General features: G+C 44.6%; 2 protein-coding genes across 2 annotated transcripts; one reads left to right on the top strand and one right to left on the bottom strand.

The window, feature by feature from the left end:
* Positions 1-2,051: 2,051 nt before the first annotated feature.
* DNAAF6 (dynein axonemal assembly factor 6) lies at positions 2,052-11,557 on the bottom strand. Its single transcript, XM_065846785.2, has 7 exons — positions 11,470-11,557; positions 10,834-10,939; positions 9,064-9,124; positions 7,590-7,695; positions 5,666-5,762; positions 4,807-4,892; positions 2,052-2,449 (listed from the first exon to the last, which is right to left on the bottom strand). Exons 2-7 carry the CDS (start codon positions 10,918-10,920, stop codon positions 2,320-2,322), a joined length of 567 nt encoding a protein of 188 aa, XP_065702857.1. The 5' UTR covers positions 10,921-10,939; positions 11,470-11,557; the 3' UTR covers positions 2,052-2,319.
* Positions 11,558-11,727: 170 nt separating this feature from the next.
* LOC136106163 (nuclear pore glycoprotein p62-like) lies at positions 11,728-18,816 on the top strand. The gene is made up of 12 exons (XM_065846303.1): positions 11,728-12,081; positions 12,986-13,362; positions 13,591-13,701; positions 14,068-14,196; positions 15,213-15,311; positions 15,653-15,758; positions 15,907-16,051; positions 16,448-16,497; positions 16,619-16,753; positions 17,443-17,554; positions 17,743-17,809; positions 18,598-18,816. Exons 1-12 carry the CDS (start codon positions 11,798-11,800, stop codon positions 18,687-18,689), a joined length of 1,707 nt encoding a protein of 568 aa, XP_065702375.1. The 5' UTR covers positions 11,728-11,797; the 3' UTR covers positions 18,690-18,816.
* Positions 18,817-19,747: the final 931 nt, after the last annotated feature.

The following is a 19,747-nucleotide window of genomic DNA, read 5'->3' as shown; positions in this document are numbered from 1 at the left end:
GTGGTGATGATCAGAACAGCAAATGTTCCACCACCAGACCAATGTTATGAGTATTGAAAACAACGTTAGAGCTTGTACTTTTGAGCAGTGGAAAATACGCAGCCTGGCTTCCTCTGAGTTTGTCCCATGTTCATATACCATTACACTGTGATTTCAGCTTGCCCCTGCCAGCTCATCTCCCTTTCCCTGCAATACCTTTGCTGTCCTGCCATGTCACCAACTTGCCATCTTCCCCTGGTGCAGGGGCTGGGTGACCTATGTCACCTGGAATGTGGCTGTGCAGAGTGACTGGCCAGCAGGCATGAGAAATCACACTAGAACTTCACCCTTAGGTAGCACTAATTTGTTCCCTTTTCTATTCAGCAGCCAACTTTATTATAAAACGCACCTCAGATTTTTGTCTCCTGAATGCAGATTAAAATGCCCCTAGGTTAAAAAATATGTGGGGAGAAAATAGGACATGGATACCCGTGTGGCATAAGCTCATTTCCATAGGAAGCTAAAACACCGGAGAGAGGCACAACGAGCCAAACTCGTTGTTTTCAGTATCAAACATTGACATTAAATTAAGCAGAGCTTGATGATGTAAGGCTTAGTAAATTACTACTGCCACCTATAAAGGCAGCATTACCTTGTGGATAGAGCACTGGAATAGGGCTCAGAAGAGCAGAGTTACATTCTGCTTTGCCATGGGTTTACTGAATTAATTTGGACAAATATTATCTTCCCATGTGTATCAATACAGGTAAATATTCCACTTTTCTTGTAATCTGTGTAAGAAATGTAAAAATGAAGCTGCATATTATCTGGGGACTACAAAGACATCCTTTTTCCAAGAAACAGCCTTATTGTAACTTCTTGGCAACCACAGGCAGTGCAAACTGAGTCAGGAGGAATGATCTCAGCCTTTTCATACATCTGCATTGTTCCCCTCCACCACAGCTTTGTAGAGCAGGAATGAGACATTCAAATGCAATTTGTGGAAACTTAAGCAAATACAAATTTGAGCAGCCCCTTAGTGTTATCAGCAAATTCGACAGCTTGTGATGAATCTTAACCGAGGTATCTGCTCTCCAGTGCATTAACATTAAAGCAAAGGTTGGGTAGTATTATTCTGACACAAGCAATGGGTCCAGTTTTAAGGAAAGTGGTTGACGTGTCCTGGCATCAGCTTAATTTGTCCTAGAGTTATTATGCAGTATATTGCAAACATACTGTGGATTCTCAAAATTCCTGACAAAACAAAAAACTATACCTGGAAACTCACTCTCAGTGTCTTAAATTCATCATGAAGAATTCATCTTCTCATTACAGCCTGCCACAAATTTAGCTGCATAGGTACTGTCTGCAGCCTAGCTGGTCAATTATTTTCCTCTACTTCTACACCAGAAGAATGCAGCATGCTTGTTATTTTAGTTTTAAAGTGCTTACAAGCTTTGGTTAAACTTACCTAGAGTCCATCAACATGCAAAGCTCTGCTTGTCCTCTCCACTTTGGTCATTGAACAAACACCTCTTTTCCTGCATGATTAGTGATGTTAAATGGGTATATTTACCAAACAGCTAGTGAGAAAAAGATCTTGGTTACCTATCTCTGTAGCTCTAGATCGGACCTGAAGGCCAAATAGAAGCTTTTGCCGCATTTCAGCCATTTAAGTGATGCTTTGTTATGCAAAGTTAACACATTCTTTTATTAATCAAGAAAGATCAGAAGAACAGCTGGAGGGGTAGCAGGTGAGTAGGTGACACTGAGCCACACATTGTTGAAAATTGCTCAAAAGAGCTGAGCTGTTCAACAATCGAACTATAGTTGGTTACCTTGCTCTGCCAGTGTAAAGGCGCCTCAGATGTGGATATGGATCCCTGAAGAGCTTTGATCTTCTTGTCAAGGAGTAGCTAAGAGGAGATTCTGAACTGGAGCCCAGTCCCAGCATTGGAGGCCAAACAAGAACATTACCACTTGCAAGTCTTCCAACAATAACTAAGCACCAGATGCGTTGGCCAGAGCTACACTGTGCTGCTTATCAGCCATGACCACAAAAAGACTATATCTGAATTTTATGGAATTTTATTCTATCTTCCAATTCACAGAGCTGGTATCAGACTGAAAGAAGCAGAACGTTAAGCAGGGCAGCGCAAGAGTTGGACAGCATCACCTTATAGAACCTGTGGGTGCTGTGTTCCTCCTGACTCCTTCAGTTTCTTCAGGGATATTCTGCCTGGACAGCTGGAAGGAAACAATCTACTATTTCAGGACTGGTTAGGTTTCAAGAAGACTTCAAACTAAGAGATTACGTTTTGCAACCTTTCTCTGTGTCCATCAGGCAAAATTTATAAAGTCAAACATCCTTGATACTCTCAAGGTGACTTCCAAGGTCTCCTCTTCAGAGAGAAAACGAACCTTACAATCCTTGCTGTTCACACGGTAGGGGAGGTGTAGCAGCAGCTTCCTGTAAAAGGGAACACAGTGAACTTCAGTGTCTCAGACCAGATGGGCAACTGTGATAGCATTGCAAGTTACTCCGACCATTCGCCAATGAGTATCCAGGGAATGTTCTTCCAGTGCATCTCATTCTCATGACAGGTTGTGGGGTTCATGCAACACCTGGTGTACAGCTGTACAGGCCCTGAAATACTCCCAATGCTATTCCTTTCCTTTAGCTGTGGCTATGACAACGGTTTCCAATGACGGATTTGAGCTCTCTCCGCTGCTCTTGCTTTTGCACAGTGCTGCATTTTAAATGCAGAGGAAGGAGGAGCTGCATTGATAATGCTTTCCTGGTGATAAAAATCTGAATAATGCCTAAAGTCTGAATGTGTCTTCAGGAGTTTGTCTTCTCTAGTAAAAAGAAATAATTGGTGCAGCCTCATTAGAGACTCTGGCCAGACCAGTTTCACGAAGGATATGTCTACACTGCAAAGCACAATTCAGGTATGAGAATGGACTTATGAAATTATAAAGTTGCTGGGGTTTTAAGCTACGTTGAAGATTAACTCAGTGATCCCCTTCCTGTGGCTCAGTAACATAATACACAAAGAAAGGCTGGATCTTGGTCTCAGGAATATTCCCCAGTCTCTCACTATGTTAGACATACAACTTTTCCTGGAACAGCTGACAAGACTTCCTGTTTATGTCCTCACAAGGATGTCTCATCTGGACCATCCAACTCTTCTCATTGACAACAGTTCAGACTTACTTGCTGGTTCAGAGCCTGGACTCTTTCCCTTCTTATGTCAGGCTTATATATAAACACTACGAATAATGGGCCAGTCTTGGACCTCCACCGCATTGACAGTGCAAACAGAATCAAGGACACTTTAGAATCAAGACATCTGCCCAACCAAACTCTATAAAGCCCAACAAGACCACATGGTAGCATAGATGGGGGTTACTTTAAATTGGAATTTAAGTCATGCCGATTCTTCTTCAGACCATTTCAGCTCTCTTGTAGGAGCTATGGCTGAAAGCAGTACAGTCAAAACACCTTTGCACCACACCTAGTGAAGGCAACCATTTGCTATAATTTGGAGAAGTCCCTAAAATTAGCTTGGCTTAGAATGAGTCCCAGGACTATAGAGTTGGAAACAGTTCCTTTGAGCCCTCGTACACATCTGTGAGGCTACAGTGGTCTTCAGTACGTAGAAGTAGAAACCTTGTTTGTTTCTTTCATACCGAGAAGACTTATACTTGTGAAAGCAGTGCCGGCTCAGGCTGTACCCAAGCAACCATGAGATTTACAGCAAACTTTATTTGCCAGGATTGTGACTAGAGACAGCTGGATACTAAGAAGATAATGGCAGATCTGAGTCACCAAAAAATGCAGAAGAAAAAGGATGCTGAGCTTTTCCTACATCTGCAGTATTGCATTAAGCCACATCTTATACTACCTATAGGTTCTGCAAGTCATTAGCTGAACAATTATTCCTGCTGATTTTCCAGTTTCAGAGCTAGCAATTCCAAACATTCTTCCACTCCTTTTGCATCTTTGGGTTAAATCCAAGCAAGGCGTAACCAATTCAGCGTGGTTTTGTCTGTGAGAAAGACACTTTACTACAGTTAGTCCACTGGGGACAGAATTTATTTGGGCCTTAATCCATGGCCTGCACCTTGAATTTATTTGCAGGAAGCTATTCACATGTGGATCTTCCCACATTCCATTCAATGCAGCAAGTCAGCCCAGCGAGGATTAAGTTTCCTATGAGAGCGCTCTATTGTGAAGAAGGACTTAAAGCAAAACAGACGCGGGAATTAGCTGGAAATCTCAGGCAGGGCAATTGCACACTCAGGGAAATAGGGAAGAATAATGAGAGTACATAACTTAGTTGATTATCTTCATAGGTATGAAAGAGCCCTATTGAAAAAAAGGATTCACAGGAAGTCTCTTTATGGAAACCTCATAACATTTCCATCTCTGCATCCATGCCTGGATATGTCCACAACTTGGCTTTCAGCTTCTGAAAATGTATCTGTACATTTTTTATCATCTTGCACAAAACAATATTTAGAAAGCAAACTCTCAGGAAGTCCTTCAAGACTGTGGGCAGTTTTTTGCCAGACATTTTGGGCCCTTAAAGCCTTGCTGAAGTATCTGAAATCTGTCTTGAAGCTATTTTCGCTAAAACAGTATCACGGATTCAAAGCTAGCACACTACACACCTACAGATGGACTATGCTTGTTTTGTCTATATCTATTTCTCATGTGCAATCAATAATCCGATCTTTGTCTTTAGCTTTGCTTTCCATACAGCATTCAGTTGAAGTTCAAACAAGATTTTAACTGTACTCCTATCATTGTGTCTTACTTACCTTTTGGGAGTTCGAAGGTCAAGAACCTCATCCTGGATATCTAATGCAATATCTGAGCACTTTGTCTCTGGCAGTTTGATTTTAATCTGAAATGATGGGCAGAGGCAAAGCTGTGATTAGATATGTATCCCTTTAAGCCATAAAAGATCTCATCTTCATGAATATTTTGACAATAGTGCCAAAGAGCAACATTCTCTGTAGGTAATTTGTACCAGAGAAAGTAGGATGGTGATAATCATTGCTTTGCATAGCTTAATCATGTGTATCGATATCCTATTTTCTTCAAAATCCTGAGCTGATAATATACTTGACAGCTATTCTGCACCCAGCAAACTCCCCTGGCTTTGTGTATTCCAAGGACAGCTTGCTTCTACTAGAAAAAATTGCACCACAGTTCCACCTGTCCTGAAGTTCAGAAAGCAGGAAGGTCTTTGATCATATAATAATAGGACAGGATCTGATAGCTGTAAGTTTAAAGATTATCAGCATTGTCGCATTCTGCTAACTCACATACCTTGTAAGAAATGCAGGCAGATTAAAACCATCTGCTTCCCAGCCCCTCTCCCCTTCAAATTTGTGTCCAAGATGAAACTTTATCTTAGAGCTACACTTTGTTTTCCTCAATCAGGATGTGGCATATGATTCTCTTGAGTACACTAGATCCTTGAGATACACATGAGTTCCTCAGGCTAGAAAGTGTAAATATCATCTACAAATGCTTGAAGAACTACAAGAACATCCTACAAGAGGCCAGAGGCAGTTACACAGCTGAGTGTTTACATTCTGTCCCTCAAGAAGGCAGCAAGATTGAAAAGGGCAGAGAAAGGGCACAAAGGATGGGGATACAGGTCCAGCTCACCACCATGTATTCACAGCAGGCTGTGGAGTGGTCTTTCCTGCTCATCCCAAGGAAGACATCCTCTGTTCCCACACACTGTTTGAATAAAATCTGGTACCTGAGAAAGGGAAGTAGTTGCCTAAGAATACTGGAGAAGGGGCAGGAGATTGTGTTTCTCAGAGGACTGTAAATATCCTCATTGCATTGTTTCTCCCCCTTTCCAGTCTCCCTTTAAGGTTTCATCCCATCTGCACAGGGTTTCTGTTGAGAACCATGACTGAGTGAGCTAGAAGTCAGGTGAAGATCCTTCATTCCACCTTCCAAGGCTCTTCCTTTGCTGCCTACACTTCACTAACCACCCTTTGCAGGATCACAAAGTGCATCCTAAGTGAATACGATACTTACCAACTAATGAAACACCACAAATTCTTGGGAAATGGATTTGAAAAGGATGCTGTCACAATTACCTGTGTTCTCTTCTGTCATTCAACATGTTCTTGCAGCCTGGGCATAACACTTTCTGTCAGATTGTAATTATTTTGCATTTGGCCAACACTGATTTCCTTTCCCTCCACATTCACTAAACATAAAATCACATTCCCCCCTGCTCTTGATACTTAATGAATGAGAAAATGAAAGCTAAAGATTGTATTTAGAACATACGTTACTCCTACTAAATTGAGCAAAATAAATGGAGCGAGTTACTTCTCCAAGCTGTTGGAAAGAGTGTATGCAAAGTCTTCACATCTCCAGTGTTCATATGCATAGGTAATAATTCCTAAGTCAGTGAGAAGTCAGTCTAATAGCTCTGGCTGCACCTCTCTGGCCATCTGTTTTCCTTTTGGGTCATTTTCCTTGATTCAATTTGATGAACAGTTACAAAGATTTACACTTTCTTTTCATCTGTGCAACATAGGTCCCAGTTGCTGGAGGCTAGAGAAGCACTGCATTTGACCCAGCACGGAGGGGAATGGTTTAAAAATAGCATGAGAAAAGCTTCTGTTTTGCCCACAATAGAGAGTGTGTTCTGTAGCTCACAGGTGACAGTTTGAAGAACAAGTGTACAACTGTACGTGAGTCTACAGGTTAATGCCAAATCACTTTGAGAAAAGCTGAGTCTAAGTTCAGGTGAGTCTCAGTCCTGTGTTCAGAGCAGGAAATTGAGCACCTAACGGCATGACTTACATGTGGGGAAAAAGGAGGATTCTGGACTACAAACGAGCGTATGATGTGCAGCTTCATGGGCTTCATTTAGCTCTCTGGGATATTGCATCAGAGCACAATGATTAGAAATACAAAGGTTGCTTTGTGGATTGACCCTGAGGGCTTTCTGACCTCTACAAACTACAACTAATATGCCTGACTGTATCTATTTCAAGAATGTTTTCATTACTGTTTTTCTACGAGCAAGGGAAAGGACTCTGGGTTTAGACTGTCCCTTGACAGACTAAGATTGAATGACAAGATTTAAACGTACAAAACTGCCTGCCTTCCTTCCTATGGTACTATTTGTCCCTAAAGAGCTTAATTGTTTGAAACGCAAATGTAAGTTGGAGTACTTGATGAATTTATGAGTATTGAAGATGAACGCATCTCTGTTGCCGTGGGAAAAGACAGGTACTTCACACAAATGGCATATTTGAAAGCTAGGAAATAATTTTGCTGGCCTACTTTCCTTCCTAATTGCACTTCATACAAGTATCTGACACTGCAAATAACGTTATAATGGCAAAAACTAACTCTACATTTCTGTTATGAGATCAGAAGGTTTCCAAAGGAGAGGTTAAAATCACTCCTCATGTGTTGCTTTAGATGCAACACTGATACCTTCTTCCATGACACGAGCTTTTCAAGTGGCTATTTCACCCACATGCAGCAGACGCTGTTTAACTCCTATTTCCATTAATGCTACGTAAAGCCCTGCAGGCAACCTCAGCTCACTTACTCTGGCTCTTCTCTAGGGTCCTGGGTATCATCAAACTCAGATCCTTCTGGAACCTCCTCTGTATTCCAAATAGTTTTGCTGTTCTGGGATTTCAGTTTCAGAGTAACTGTAAGTGAGGAGAAAAATCACATGGTTATATTTTGGAATGCCTCTGCTCCTCTAGATTTGCTGAAAACTTACATTTCTCTAGGCTTTAGAAAAAAAATCTTTGTATTAAAAGCATTCTAGTTAATGATTACAGCCTTCTTCACCTCAGTTATCTTATAAATAAGAATTGGCAGAAGGAGGATGTTTACCCTTCCCTTAAATCTCCTTTACCCAACCTCTATGCCAAGGAAATCCTCCTTTCTGGCATAAAATATTTAGCACTTCTAAATGGGTAAAGTGTAGAGATATGACATAGAAATCCTCCCCAAGATCCCTGACATGAGTTTAAGTGAGCAGAGTCATTTACAATAGGACATCCCCCGTCACATAGGAATCCAGTTCTTCCCATTAGTTCTTGAGCACAGCCCAGATAAGGTACTGAAGACACATGACAGTTGATGGGCAGAGTGCTGTGGTTTATGTCTGTCCTACGTCAAAAAAGATATTTTCTATTAAGCTGGTAAATCTGCAACCTGGATGTTTTTATAGTAGAATCTCTGGTTAATGTTGGAATCTCAAGCAGAAATACTGTATTTGCTTTATTTGCCACAGTTCCTTTCCTGCTACACTCATCCTGGTCCTTGTTGACCTTTCTTAGGGCTCATAACTAAGCTGCCAAATAAAGTGACAGCATTAGCTCCAGGAAGAACTTTACATTAACTTTGCCAAGACTGAACGTCTCTGTCTTTCTTTCCTGAGTACAGTTCAAGATGTTGACACAAATTTAGGAACCCTCAAAATATTTGTTCTCATTGTCTGAGTGTCTGCCTTCCCATACGGTGCCAGAACATGTGAGTCAGGTAAGACACAGAACTGATTGGGGTTTGCAGATGAAGAACGAGGTACAGGAAGGAGAATAAAGGACAAACATCTCTCGGTCTGTTCATGGCAGCACTGAACAAAGCTTCTGTTTTTCCCCGTGTGTGATCTGAATAGGGTTGTGAAACCTGGGGGGAAATGTGGTATGACTTCATTTCACACTACACTTCATAGCTCTTTCTCCTCATAGGCATAAGCTCAGTTCCACACAGTTTACTCCATGAAGATCCTTTCAGCTGAGTACTTAGAAGCCCATCTTCCTTGTTTGCTCTAACAATTCTGTTTATCTGGAGTTACCCTTTCTGCTTCTCTTTATATATTTTGCTGCTAAGCTTTCAGGAGAAGAAGAAATTTACAGTGTTATTGTGAAAATGTAATGCTATTTCCACCTCAAAGGTCAGTGACCACTCTCTTACCGAAGCAAACCCTATCTGTGGTAACTTGCTACAGCTGTTTTAGTCTGCTAACATGGGACTGAATGCTAAAACATACAAACGTTCCTCCTTACCAGTGGTTTTCTTTACTGGTCCAATACTAGCAGGAGTCATGGTGCTAACAGAAGTGTGGGGCTGCGAAAAAGGCAAATGGAACTTCAATCAGTTTTCATAGAGCCCAGTAACAATGATAATGTCAATAAACATAAAATGCTATCTGAGGTCAAACAAATCCCTGCTAAAAGCCAAAAAATATTATCACACAATTACATGACTGAACCATTCAACTTTCTCTCCTCTTCACCCTCACCCAGCAGAAAGTGACCTTGACACACCGGGTTTAAGCAGGACTCCCAGAAGCACAACATTATGGACAGATGTGCTTTTTAAGTATTAGTTGCCATGGCATTTTGGCAAAATTTCCATGCTTTGCCTGCCATGAAAATATTGCAGGAAACCAAGGGTGTTACATGAAAACCCCATCACATTTGGATTCCTTTTGACAGTAGACATCGCATGAGGCAACATCATTTTCCTCTAATTATGTATTAATTTAGTGCTAATAGGCAGTGTGAGGCATTTCTCCATATATAAAGATTCCTCGGTTTGATAAAAGTGCTCATACGCACAGAACATTAAATTAAATCAAAATAAAGATTTCAGTTTGCCCAGATTGACTCAGACTTAATTGACACCCCTCATGGCAATTTTCCATTTCTGTCTCTGAAGTGTCATTCATTTCATTAATAAGATGTAAACAAATTCTTTTAAAATCAGGATGTTTACTGCAAAGATGTACATCAATAATGCTGGTTTTAATAGGCAGGCATCAAAGAGCTGAAGGGTAGTTAAGAGTGTGAAGGACCATATCTACCACCTACTAAAAGGAAATTTGAAGGGATATGCATCCCTTTTATCCCAAATATTACAACCATTGCCATTACTAGTGCACAACTGCTGGGTCAGCCAGCCGGCTCTTTGTTGAGGAGTCATTTCGGGGAATACTGAGGCACTCGCCATTTTTGGTTATCCATGTCATAACACGACTTGTTCAATAACCTAAGAGACTTGGCAAAGTTTTTTAAGCCTTCACAGAGACCTTCTACATTGTAATTGTTGGCACCCATGGCCCTATTGGGATATTTCTCCCCAGTGCACATACACACCTAGATAAAAGCAGCAGTTGCGTATTGCAGGAACAACATATATACTCTTTCTAAAACATGTGATTTTCACCTAGTTCTGAGATTAATTGATACAGAAGAATAGGAAGACATTTCTCTCATTATTCATTCAGATCATTCACCTTAGAATGATTACTCGCCCTTCCCTGTTCTACAATGACCAAGATATATATTGCATTTCAGTGATCAATTACCTCTATAGTTCAATGCCTGACACACAGTATTTGTACGCTCAGCCACTTCTGAATATCTTAGTCTTTACTCAGAAGCTGAACAGCACCTTTTTTCCCTTCATATGAAATATATAACTCTAATTACCTTCATCTCTGGGAGTCTTCAGGGAAAAGTAGGGGGAAGCCTAAAGCATCCAGAGCATATCAACTACATGTTCCCATTTCCTTCAGGCTGAAAACTTAAATGTCCCCTCCACCTTGTGGTCACAATCTCTCCTTGTTTTCCTGGGGCATCTTCCTTGCTCTAACCCTCAAGAACTTGCTACCTTAAAAGTTATCTTTTCTAGCTGTGTCAGTTCAAAACCTTCTAAGGCTTTCATGCTCTTTTTAGTCACACTGGGAAAAGAGAGATCTGCTTGTCTTCATGTAACAAGGTTAGGCTATGGTACAACATGTAAAAGGAACAGCATTTTTATGAAATACTCACCTCACATTCATCACCATCTTCATTTTCAGCATCACGAAGCAGTGTGGCAAGAAACTGCAGAGAAGAGGCTGAGGAAACACTGTCCATATCAACAGCCACTGCTCACCTATGCAAAAAAAAAGACAAGCGACAGATGAAGAAATAATCAATGTGCTCTGCACTGTCTGTAAAACACAACTTTCCTGCTGTGTGTTCTGGAAGGATGAAGTTTGGCTAAACTCTCACATGCACAATGTCAAAATAAATATAATGGAGCATAATCAACCTTTACTCTTTGTGCTCAGGTTATAGGCTCTTTGCTCCATGGGCATCAGTTGTAATCACAGCTCAAGCGTTAGTGACTGTTAGATCTGGTAGACTCGTGTAGACAAAGATTTGCAGCCCAGACCAGGGCAGCAGGACGCCTTGGCTCAGGGTTGGCACTGAGGGACCAGACAAGAGATTCCCACACGGTTCTCTGCCTGCTCCCTTCGGTCTAAGAGGCTTAGACCAGACCCAGACTCGGCTCAAGCTGCGGACGAAGGGAACCACAGCACCAGCGGAACCCGCCCTCCCCATGGCCCCACTTCCAGGCTACAGAGCGGCTCCTGGCCCTGCCCTACGGGCAGTGGGGCAGCCCCGTCCCCACAGACGCACCGGGTTCGAGCAGACGCTCTGGCCAAACAACCGCCCCGGAACCTCAGGGCCCACCCGGGGCCGCCAGCGGCCGCGTCCCCGTCACCACGGCAACGGGCGCCGCTGTCCCACCCCCGACTCACCGGCCAATCCGAGCGGCTCGCCCTGGAGCGGCGGCAGGACCAGCCAATAGCTGTGTAGAGCAGGAAGATCCGGCCGGTGGTTGGCGAAGCGCGGGAGAGGGGCGGATGGTAAGAGTGTCATCAGCGCGCGCGAGCGCGGCGCTCTGTGGCCTGTGGGAACGGAGCCACCGCGGCCGTCGGCCCCGGTCCGTGTGCCCGCAGCCGCCATGAGCCAGTTCAACTTCGGGTCGGGCGCGGCGGGAGGGAGCTTCACGTTCGGCACGCCGAAGACGGCCGCCACCGCGGCCACGACCGGCTTCTCGTTCTCCACGCCCGCCGCCCAGGGCGGCTTCAGCTTCGGCAGCGCGGCCCAGGCGCCCGCCAGCAGCCAGCCCGCCGGGCCCTTCTCCTTCAGCACGCCGGGCCCCGCCGCGCAGCCCGCTGGCGGCTTCAGCTTCGGGACGCCGGCCCCGGCCTCGGCGGCTCCGGCCGCGAACGCGTTCCAGCTGGGGTGAGAGGCCGGGGTCGTGCGGGGGTGTTGGCGGTGCCGAGCGGCCCCGGAGCGGGGGAGGACGAGCAGATGATATCCGTTCAGCCATTGCTCGGGAGGGGCTCTGCGTGTGGCTCTTAGGGGATGAACCTGTTGTTCTGGTGCTTTAGAGCTCCTGCTAGACGTGGGGATAGTGTTGAGTGAGAACTGTTATTTGTAATTTCTGAATCTTTTCAGAATGGCTCTAAGAACAGGCTGTTCCATGCTTCAGTCTGTGACTCACAGAACCACAGAATGATTTGGTTTGGAAGGGGCCTGTAGAGATCATGTAGTGTCATCTGTCTGCTAAAGCAGGTTCAGCTGGGTTCTTGATGCCTGCATGAAGAAATGATGGAACTTTGCATCTAAGCATAAAGTGTCTTTTCTGATGCAAGTCTAGAGTGCTTAGAATGTTCCTTCAGCCAGGTGGGATTGTTCTGTTGTTAGGCCAGGCTGTAAGCTTTGGGGTGATTTTTCATGACTGCTGTTGCTGAAGCTTGTGAGATGGGAGCAGTGAGAAGGGAGTTCGCATGGGGACCAGCAGTAACAGTCAGTTGGCAATGATAGTCTTATGTAGAGGAAGTGCAAAGGGTACTTAGGAGCTGACAGAATAAGCAGCTTCACATACACTGCTGTAAATGTCTTCTGGTGCCTGGGGGGATGCAGGTAATTAAGGGGGAGTCAGTATAAAGGGAGTTAACAGAGGCCTGGGGATGACAGGAGTCACAATACAGCCTTTGTCTAAATGAAAAGGTTAACCCAGTCGAGTGCAGGTCTTATTGAAAGGTGGTTCCTGCTGCCCGCAAAGGGTCTGTGAGAAAGCTTGCGCAGCGCTTGACTTGATGTTTGTCTCAAACGGGTTGTCTTCTTTGCATTTCTTCTGTAGGGCGAACACACCAAAACTGACGTTTGGAGGCAGCACGGCAACTCCAGCCACTGGCATCACGGGAGGCTTTGGGTTTGGTAGCTCTGCACCAACGAGTGTGCCCTCAAGTCAAGCAGCAGCCCCTTCTGGCTTTGTGTTTGGATCTGCTGGCAGCACCAGCAGCACCACCGCTCAGTCGGGCACGACTGGAGGGTTCACGTTTTCCAGCGGTACCGCAACTCAGGCAGGAACAACCGGCTTCAACATCGGCACAGCAGCTCCGCAAGCAGCACCCTCAGGGCTGACCTTTGGAACTGCAGCTGCTGCCACCACCGTGGCCACCTCAGGAGCTGTGACCCAGTCAACAGCCCCCTTCAGCCTTGGGGGACAGTCGGCAGGTGGGGGCCAGGGCTTGAAAGGGCTGCTGGAGTTGTGGGCAGGGAGGGCAGCTGGGTTGGTGTGGACGTTCTGCAGCCTCCTGCTTCTGCTGGGGAAAAATGGAGCAGGTGGCTGCCATCTGTGATTTTTCTGATGTGCTTATGCAGGGTCTTCAGTGATAAGTGACAATACAGTGTTTCTGTAGTGAAAGGTTTATCTTATCTTTTTACTCATGTTACTTGTTCCAGGTCTAAACTTTGGGTCATTGACTTCAACAGCAGCCACTAGTGCACCCACAGCAACACTGACCGCGAGTACCAGCCAGGGACCCGCTCTGTCCTTTGGAACCAAGCTTGGAGGTAGGAATGATTTTAGGGAATAATTACTCAAGATGTAGTGAATCTGTGGTCCTTCTGGGCACAGTTTTCTAAACTGAGCCTGACAATGGGCTAAAAGCGTTTGTTACTGTGAATTTGCTGTGGCATCAGTAATCTCTGACTGTTTATAGAGCCATTGAACTTAGTGTCCTGTGTTTTTTTTAATTGCGTCTCATGTGCCAAATTCTGTTCTGTACTTGTTGCTGGAGCGTAGTGGAAAGGAGCCACGGGTTTAAAGGGTTCATCGGAAAGGAGATAGGAGATAGAATAAGAACTGGTGATGATAGGCAGATTTGTATTATGTTCCCAGCACCATTGTACAGGGTCTATGTTTTTTTCTGTTTGCAGTAACAACCACGGCTGCTACGACTGCCGCTACCACCACAACCTCCATCCTTGGTTCAACTGGGCCTGCGTTGTTTGCATCTGTAGCGAGTTCTTCAGCACCGACGTCATCTACCACCACAGGGCTCTCACGTGAGTCACACTGTAGAGGTTTTATCTGTTGGGGGAATAAATGAGCAGCGCATGGTTGGTGGTACCTGACAGTGAGAGCTGCAGGTGCTGGGGTAATATGGGAGAATTCAAGAAGCTGGGTTTTTCTCAATGCTGACCACGTTCCCTCTTAGTGATTTCTGTCAAACTTTCTTCAATGGCGAGGCATGGAGGGTTCTGTTGTAACCAAAGCGCATGTTACTTGCCAACTCTGAATCTAAAATGGAGTGGGTTTAGCTTCAATTTGCTTTGATTATGATGACACTAGCTACAGTGAGTGTCATTGTTTACTGGAATTAAGACAATTATTCCATACCTGATGCTGCCTAGCACCTAGCTCTGGAAATATAGGTAGCTGTTCCCAAGGACCTTAACAAGTTTTATGTTAAAGCCACACCTATTACTTTTAACTAAGTGGTGGCAATTAGTAGATGTCATATATCCCAGCCTAAAAGTTTGTATTTTTACTAGCTCTGCAATGCGAGCATTGGTACTCTGGTTCCAAAGCTGACCTTAATCTTGTTTCCAGAATGCTTCTAAGCTAGTCGGCATTTTCTGCTTATCAGGATGTCTGAAAACTTCTTTGTAAAAGAGAACAGGAGGGTTGTTTCCATGGAAGTGAGATGTGAGCAGTGTGTTTCCTGTAGTACATGCAATTGTGTTGCTTTACAAATAGACTCATGGTGAGATTGCGTTTCCTGCCTGTATGTGTCCGGTACTCTTTGCTTATTTTAGCATTTGGTAGCAGTTACATGTTGGAGAGTTCAAAATGGTTAAAGTGAAGTGATAGTAGCTGGGTGACTGGGTTGATAAAGTCGCCTGGAAGAATGGCAGAGTGTTCTGGCTCTTTTATACCTGCACTCTGCCCTTTTTCCTGTTGTATGTGGAGTGGTTCTGGTTAATAGAAATAGAGATCAGGTGGAGATGGGTGAGTAGGCTAGGTGGGACACTGTATTTAATAAGTTATGCAATCTCCTAATGCTGTCTTCTATTGACAGTTGGTGCCCCTTCCACTGGGACAGCCAGTCTTGGAACGCTTGGATTTGGATTAAAAGTTCCTGGAACAACAGCTGCTACCACAACCAGCACTGCCACGAGTAAGAACTGGATGCTGAAATAACGTGGTCTTTCCCTCTCTGATCCTCATTTTCCATCTCCCCAAACACACAGTCACTCATGACTTGTGCGATCCTGGCCACAGCAGAGGGAGCCAATTCCTCATTTTCCTGGAGCTGCCAGTCAGGCATTTACAGGGCAGTACTTCTGTGTCAAGTTGTGCTTCATTCCCATCTTGACAGACGTGGGATTTGCTTTTGATCCCTCCAAGCACAGTGCTCTATGAGCTAAAATAGGTCCCTTTGGAAGTGTATGTTGGAGATGATGTGTTCTGTAGCAGCTGTGTCCTGTTGTGTTGGTTGACTTGAATCTCTTCTTTCAGGCACCACTTCTGCTTCTGGCTTTGCTTTGAATCTGAAGCCGTTAAGTACAACCAGTGCCACTGCAGTGGGGACTTCTACAGCTGCCATAACCGCAACAACAGCCAGGTGAGTGTTTTGTTGTAACTGACTGTTTCCCAACTGGGGAAAGAGGCGCAGTGTTGGTGCTGGTGTGTGGTGTCAGAAGGGGGAATGAATGTTGTTTGTATTTTGGGTTCTGATCTGGTGTTCTGTACTGTCCGACGCTTCCTCTCAGCGCGCCTCCAGTGATGACGTATGCCCAGCTGGAGAGTCTGATCAACAAGTGGAGTCTGGAATTGGAAGACCAAGAGAAACACTTTCTCCATCAAGCCACGCAGGTCAACGCCTGGGACCGGATGCTGATAGAGAATGGCGAGAAGGTCAGGTGACGTCCTGTGTAAACTCGCTGTGCTTGCTGAGATCCGTAAAGGCCTTTGCTGTTACAGATGCAGCAAGACATCCAGGGGGGCATTCTACTGGTTAAGAAAAAAAAAAAAAATAGATGTGAATTATGTCTGGATGCTTGTGAAAGTCTCCCTGTATGTCTGCCCTGCTCTGTAGGCATTGAAGGCTGGTAATCTGTTATGGGAGTTTACACGATGATAAGTTATCTTAGGGTAGCACTTTCGTAGCCACTCTTCCATGATTCAGTTTTTGGTCTGTAAATCTTCCTGTGGCTATTTTTTGCTTCTAGTAGACATTTGTATGGTGTGGCTTACTGCTTTTGAGTTGACATTTGAGTTTTCATAGTGTAATTGAGTGTCTTCTGTTTCCAGATTACGTCATTACACAGAGAAGTAGAGAAAGTAAAGCTGGATCAGAAGAGGTATGAAAGTCTGAAGCCTTGAAGTGATGCAAAAAAAACCCAAATGTTCTTCTGTGGTGGTGTGGCAGATCTAGAATGCATATAACCTGTGAGTGGGGTAGCTGACAGTCTCTCTTTTCAGACTGGATCAGGAACTAGACTTCATTCTGTCACAGCAGAAAGAGCTTGAAGACTTGTTGACCCCTCTGGAGGAGTCTGTGAAGGAACAGAGCGGGACGATCTACTTGCAGCATGCGGATGAAGAACGGGAGAGGACGTAAGAGAAAAATGGGCTTGGGACGTGTGCTGAGCAGAGGAATGTGGTGGTGATCGGTCAGCAAGAAGTAGAAATGGGCTGTGTGACAATATTGATCTATCAGTGGCATTTGTCACACATGTGGTCTTGTTTTATTTATGGCAGCTTAGATTTTACATGTTAGAAACAGGGTAATGGGGACTGGAAGCCCTTGAATCAGCATGCGAAGCTCTTTGGATGCTGGTCTGATGAGCTGTGTGGGAAAAGGTTACTAATTTTGCATAGTCTCTGAAAATCAGTGATTCTTTAGTGCTAGAAGTGCTGAGAGCAGCAAGCACTGTGTGTGGCTCAAGCACCCTTGCAAGTCTTAAGCTTTAAATCCTAGCAGGGTAATTAAACAAATGTTGGGTTTGGGAGAGATAAATGTTGAAGAATCTGGATGAGTTGGTTCCTTCAGTCCTGACCAAACCTTCCAGAAAGTCTCCACAGTATTATCTGTGTGTCTCTGTGTGTCTGTCAGGAGAGGAAGAGATCAGCAGTTACTTCACGTGCGTGACACAGTGTCTCTCATGGTGCTGTCCCCATGTGTCTGCCAGCATCAGTGGAAAGGTGCAGAACCTGGTTGTGATTGCCCAGGGTTGGTGTGACTGGGAGCAGATCTTCTGAAGTTCACTTAAATATTCTGACCTTGATTCCCATTTATTTTGCAGCTATAAACTGGCTGAAAACATAGATGCTCAGTTGAAGCGTATGGCGCAAGATCTGAAGGATATCACTGAGCACTTGAATACATCAAGAGGTCCAGCAGACACGAGTGATCCAGTAAGCCCAACCGTGTGTGCATAAGGCGACAAAACATATTTGAGCAGTTGAAACTCTTTGTGTCCCCTCTTGGGTACTACCACTGCTTGTAGTTTTGTTCTTGGAAGGGTATTTTTTTGTACACTCTTGTACTGCTCTTAGTTTTTGTGTGCTTTAACAAAAGACTTGTACCATTTCTTTCCACTCAGCTTCAGCAGATCTGTAAAATCTTGAATGCGCACATGGATTCATTGCAGTGGATTGACCAGAACTCAGGTGAGAGTCGTGTTGCAGCTTTTTGGGAATGTAAGCAGAAAACATGTAGCATTTATGGCTGTGTTTCTGGACATAAATGCATTCCTGAAAATCTCTGAGGAATCTTCTCACCTTCATTCCCACTGTCCCTTCTGTGGCTGAATTCTCCTGATGTCCATTCAAGGCCTCTGCTAAGAAGGAATTCTTGGCAACTGCTTGTGCTTCACAAAAAAAGCACTGCTTGGAATACATCAGTGCAAAGCAGAGGACTTGAAAACCTCATGGTTTGTTCTGTCCAAGTGAGGTTAAATGTTTCAGCTTGTGAAATGTTGTGGAGTTTCCCTATCGATTAGGAAAACTGGTGAGGGGGTGTGTGTGTAGTGTTATCATCTTCCTCTCTGAACAGGAAAGCCAAATCCAGGTAAGACAGAGCAGGATGCATTTATCTGCAGGTGGGGTAACTTTGGAGTATGGGAAATTCACAGTAGCAATAACTTGAGATGTAATGCAGAGCTGAAGATGGTGCTCAGTACGGAAAACTTGATAGCAAAGAGAATTCCTCTTACTCTGTGCCCTTAAGCAGTATGGTGGAAAACCAGTACAATTTTGAAGTAAGCCCCAAATGCCTCGGGATGCTTTTCAGATGATCATCTTTGCCTTGGAGGGTTTGCAGTTCTTTGTGTTGGGATTTCCTCCTCCTTTGTGCACTGTCAAATCTGAGGGACTGTCAAAGTGTTTTTCTGCAGGCTGATGTGTGGAGGATCGTGGTTTAGGGTGACTCTAAGATTAATCTCTTGATTCTCCCACAGCTGTGTTGCAGAGAAAGGTAGAAGAGGTGACAAAGGTTTGTGAAAGCCGCCGCAAGGAGCAAGAGCGCAGTTTTCGAATCACGTTTGATTGAATGAGTCCAAGTTTGAAGGATTAAACTAAAATCTTCACAGAAAAGAGGTTTCTGGGAACCTGTCTCTCAAATCCTGTCTGTGTTTTTTTCTTTTCTTTTTTTAATAAAATCAGTTGTTTGTTCCCAAGCCGGTCTTTGCAGTGTCTGACTGTGTTTCCCCCCGTCTGGTGTGAGGAGACTGCATGGGGTTTGTGCTGAGAGTGTGCTGTTTGTGCTGTGTAACTGCATGCAGCCTGGACAGATTCTGCTTAAATCCCAGGAAGGCAGCATTTGTATATGTGACTCTGCAGCTGAGCTCTCTGGTGCTTAAAAGTAACTGGACTTTGTGTAGTGGGACTTACTAAGCTTTTATTGAGGTCCTTACAGCGCTGGTTTGAAGAAGAGCTGACCCCAGAAGGAGCTGCAGCAGCTGGAGAGACTCAAACTCCTTGTATTGGCTGGCTGGATTTTGTGTTTAAATGAGGTCTGTGCTTCCACTGCTGAAAGTGAGCCTTGTTTTCTGTATGTTTGGCAATAAACTGCTTTAGTGCTGTACCTGTAAGCAGAATTTCTCTGCAATTAAAACTGATTAGATGTGCCTGTAGAACAATGGCACTTGTGTGGGGGTTTGGTGTAGTGCAGCTTGTTTGGCTGAAAGGGTGTGGGGGGGAAAAGGGTGGTCAACAAGTCTGCTGGGAAGGCTTTTTAAGAGAGGGAGTCACATTGTTTCTTTTTGATCACATGTGATTATGATGCACATTAAAAGGTATCTTTACAAGTAGAGGGAAGTGCATGTCATATATTTAGGAGAACTACCCTCACTATTAATTCTTCTTTGCCCTTTAAGCTTGGCTTAGGACAGAGATTTCCGCATGGTCCTTTACCTATCTCCTCCCTCACTTCAGGAAGCTTAGGCCGGACCCAGACCCGGCCCAACCTGCGGGTCAAGGGAACCACAGCGTCAGTGAAACTCGGCCTCCCCAGGGCTCTGCTTCCAGGCTGCGGAGCGGCTCCTGGCCCTGCCTTACGGGCAGCGGGGCAGCCCCGTCCCCACAGACGCACCGGGTTCGAGCAGCCGC

The sequence above is a fragment of the Patagioenas fasciata genome, chromosome 11 (genome assembly GCF_037038585.1).
Source record: "Patagioenas fasciata isolate bPatFas1 chromosome 11, bPatFas1.hap1, whole genome shotgun sequence".
Taxonomy (NCBI): Eukaryota; Metazoa; Chordata; class Aves; order Columbiformes; family Columbidae; genus Patagioenas; species Patagioenas fasciata.
Note: the sequence above shows the minus strand (reverse complement) of the source record. Positions and strands in the feature narration are given on the sequence as shown.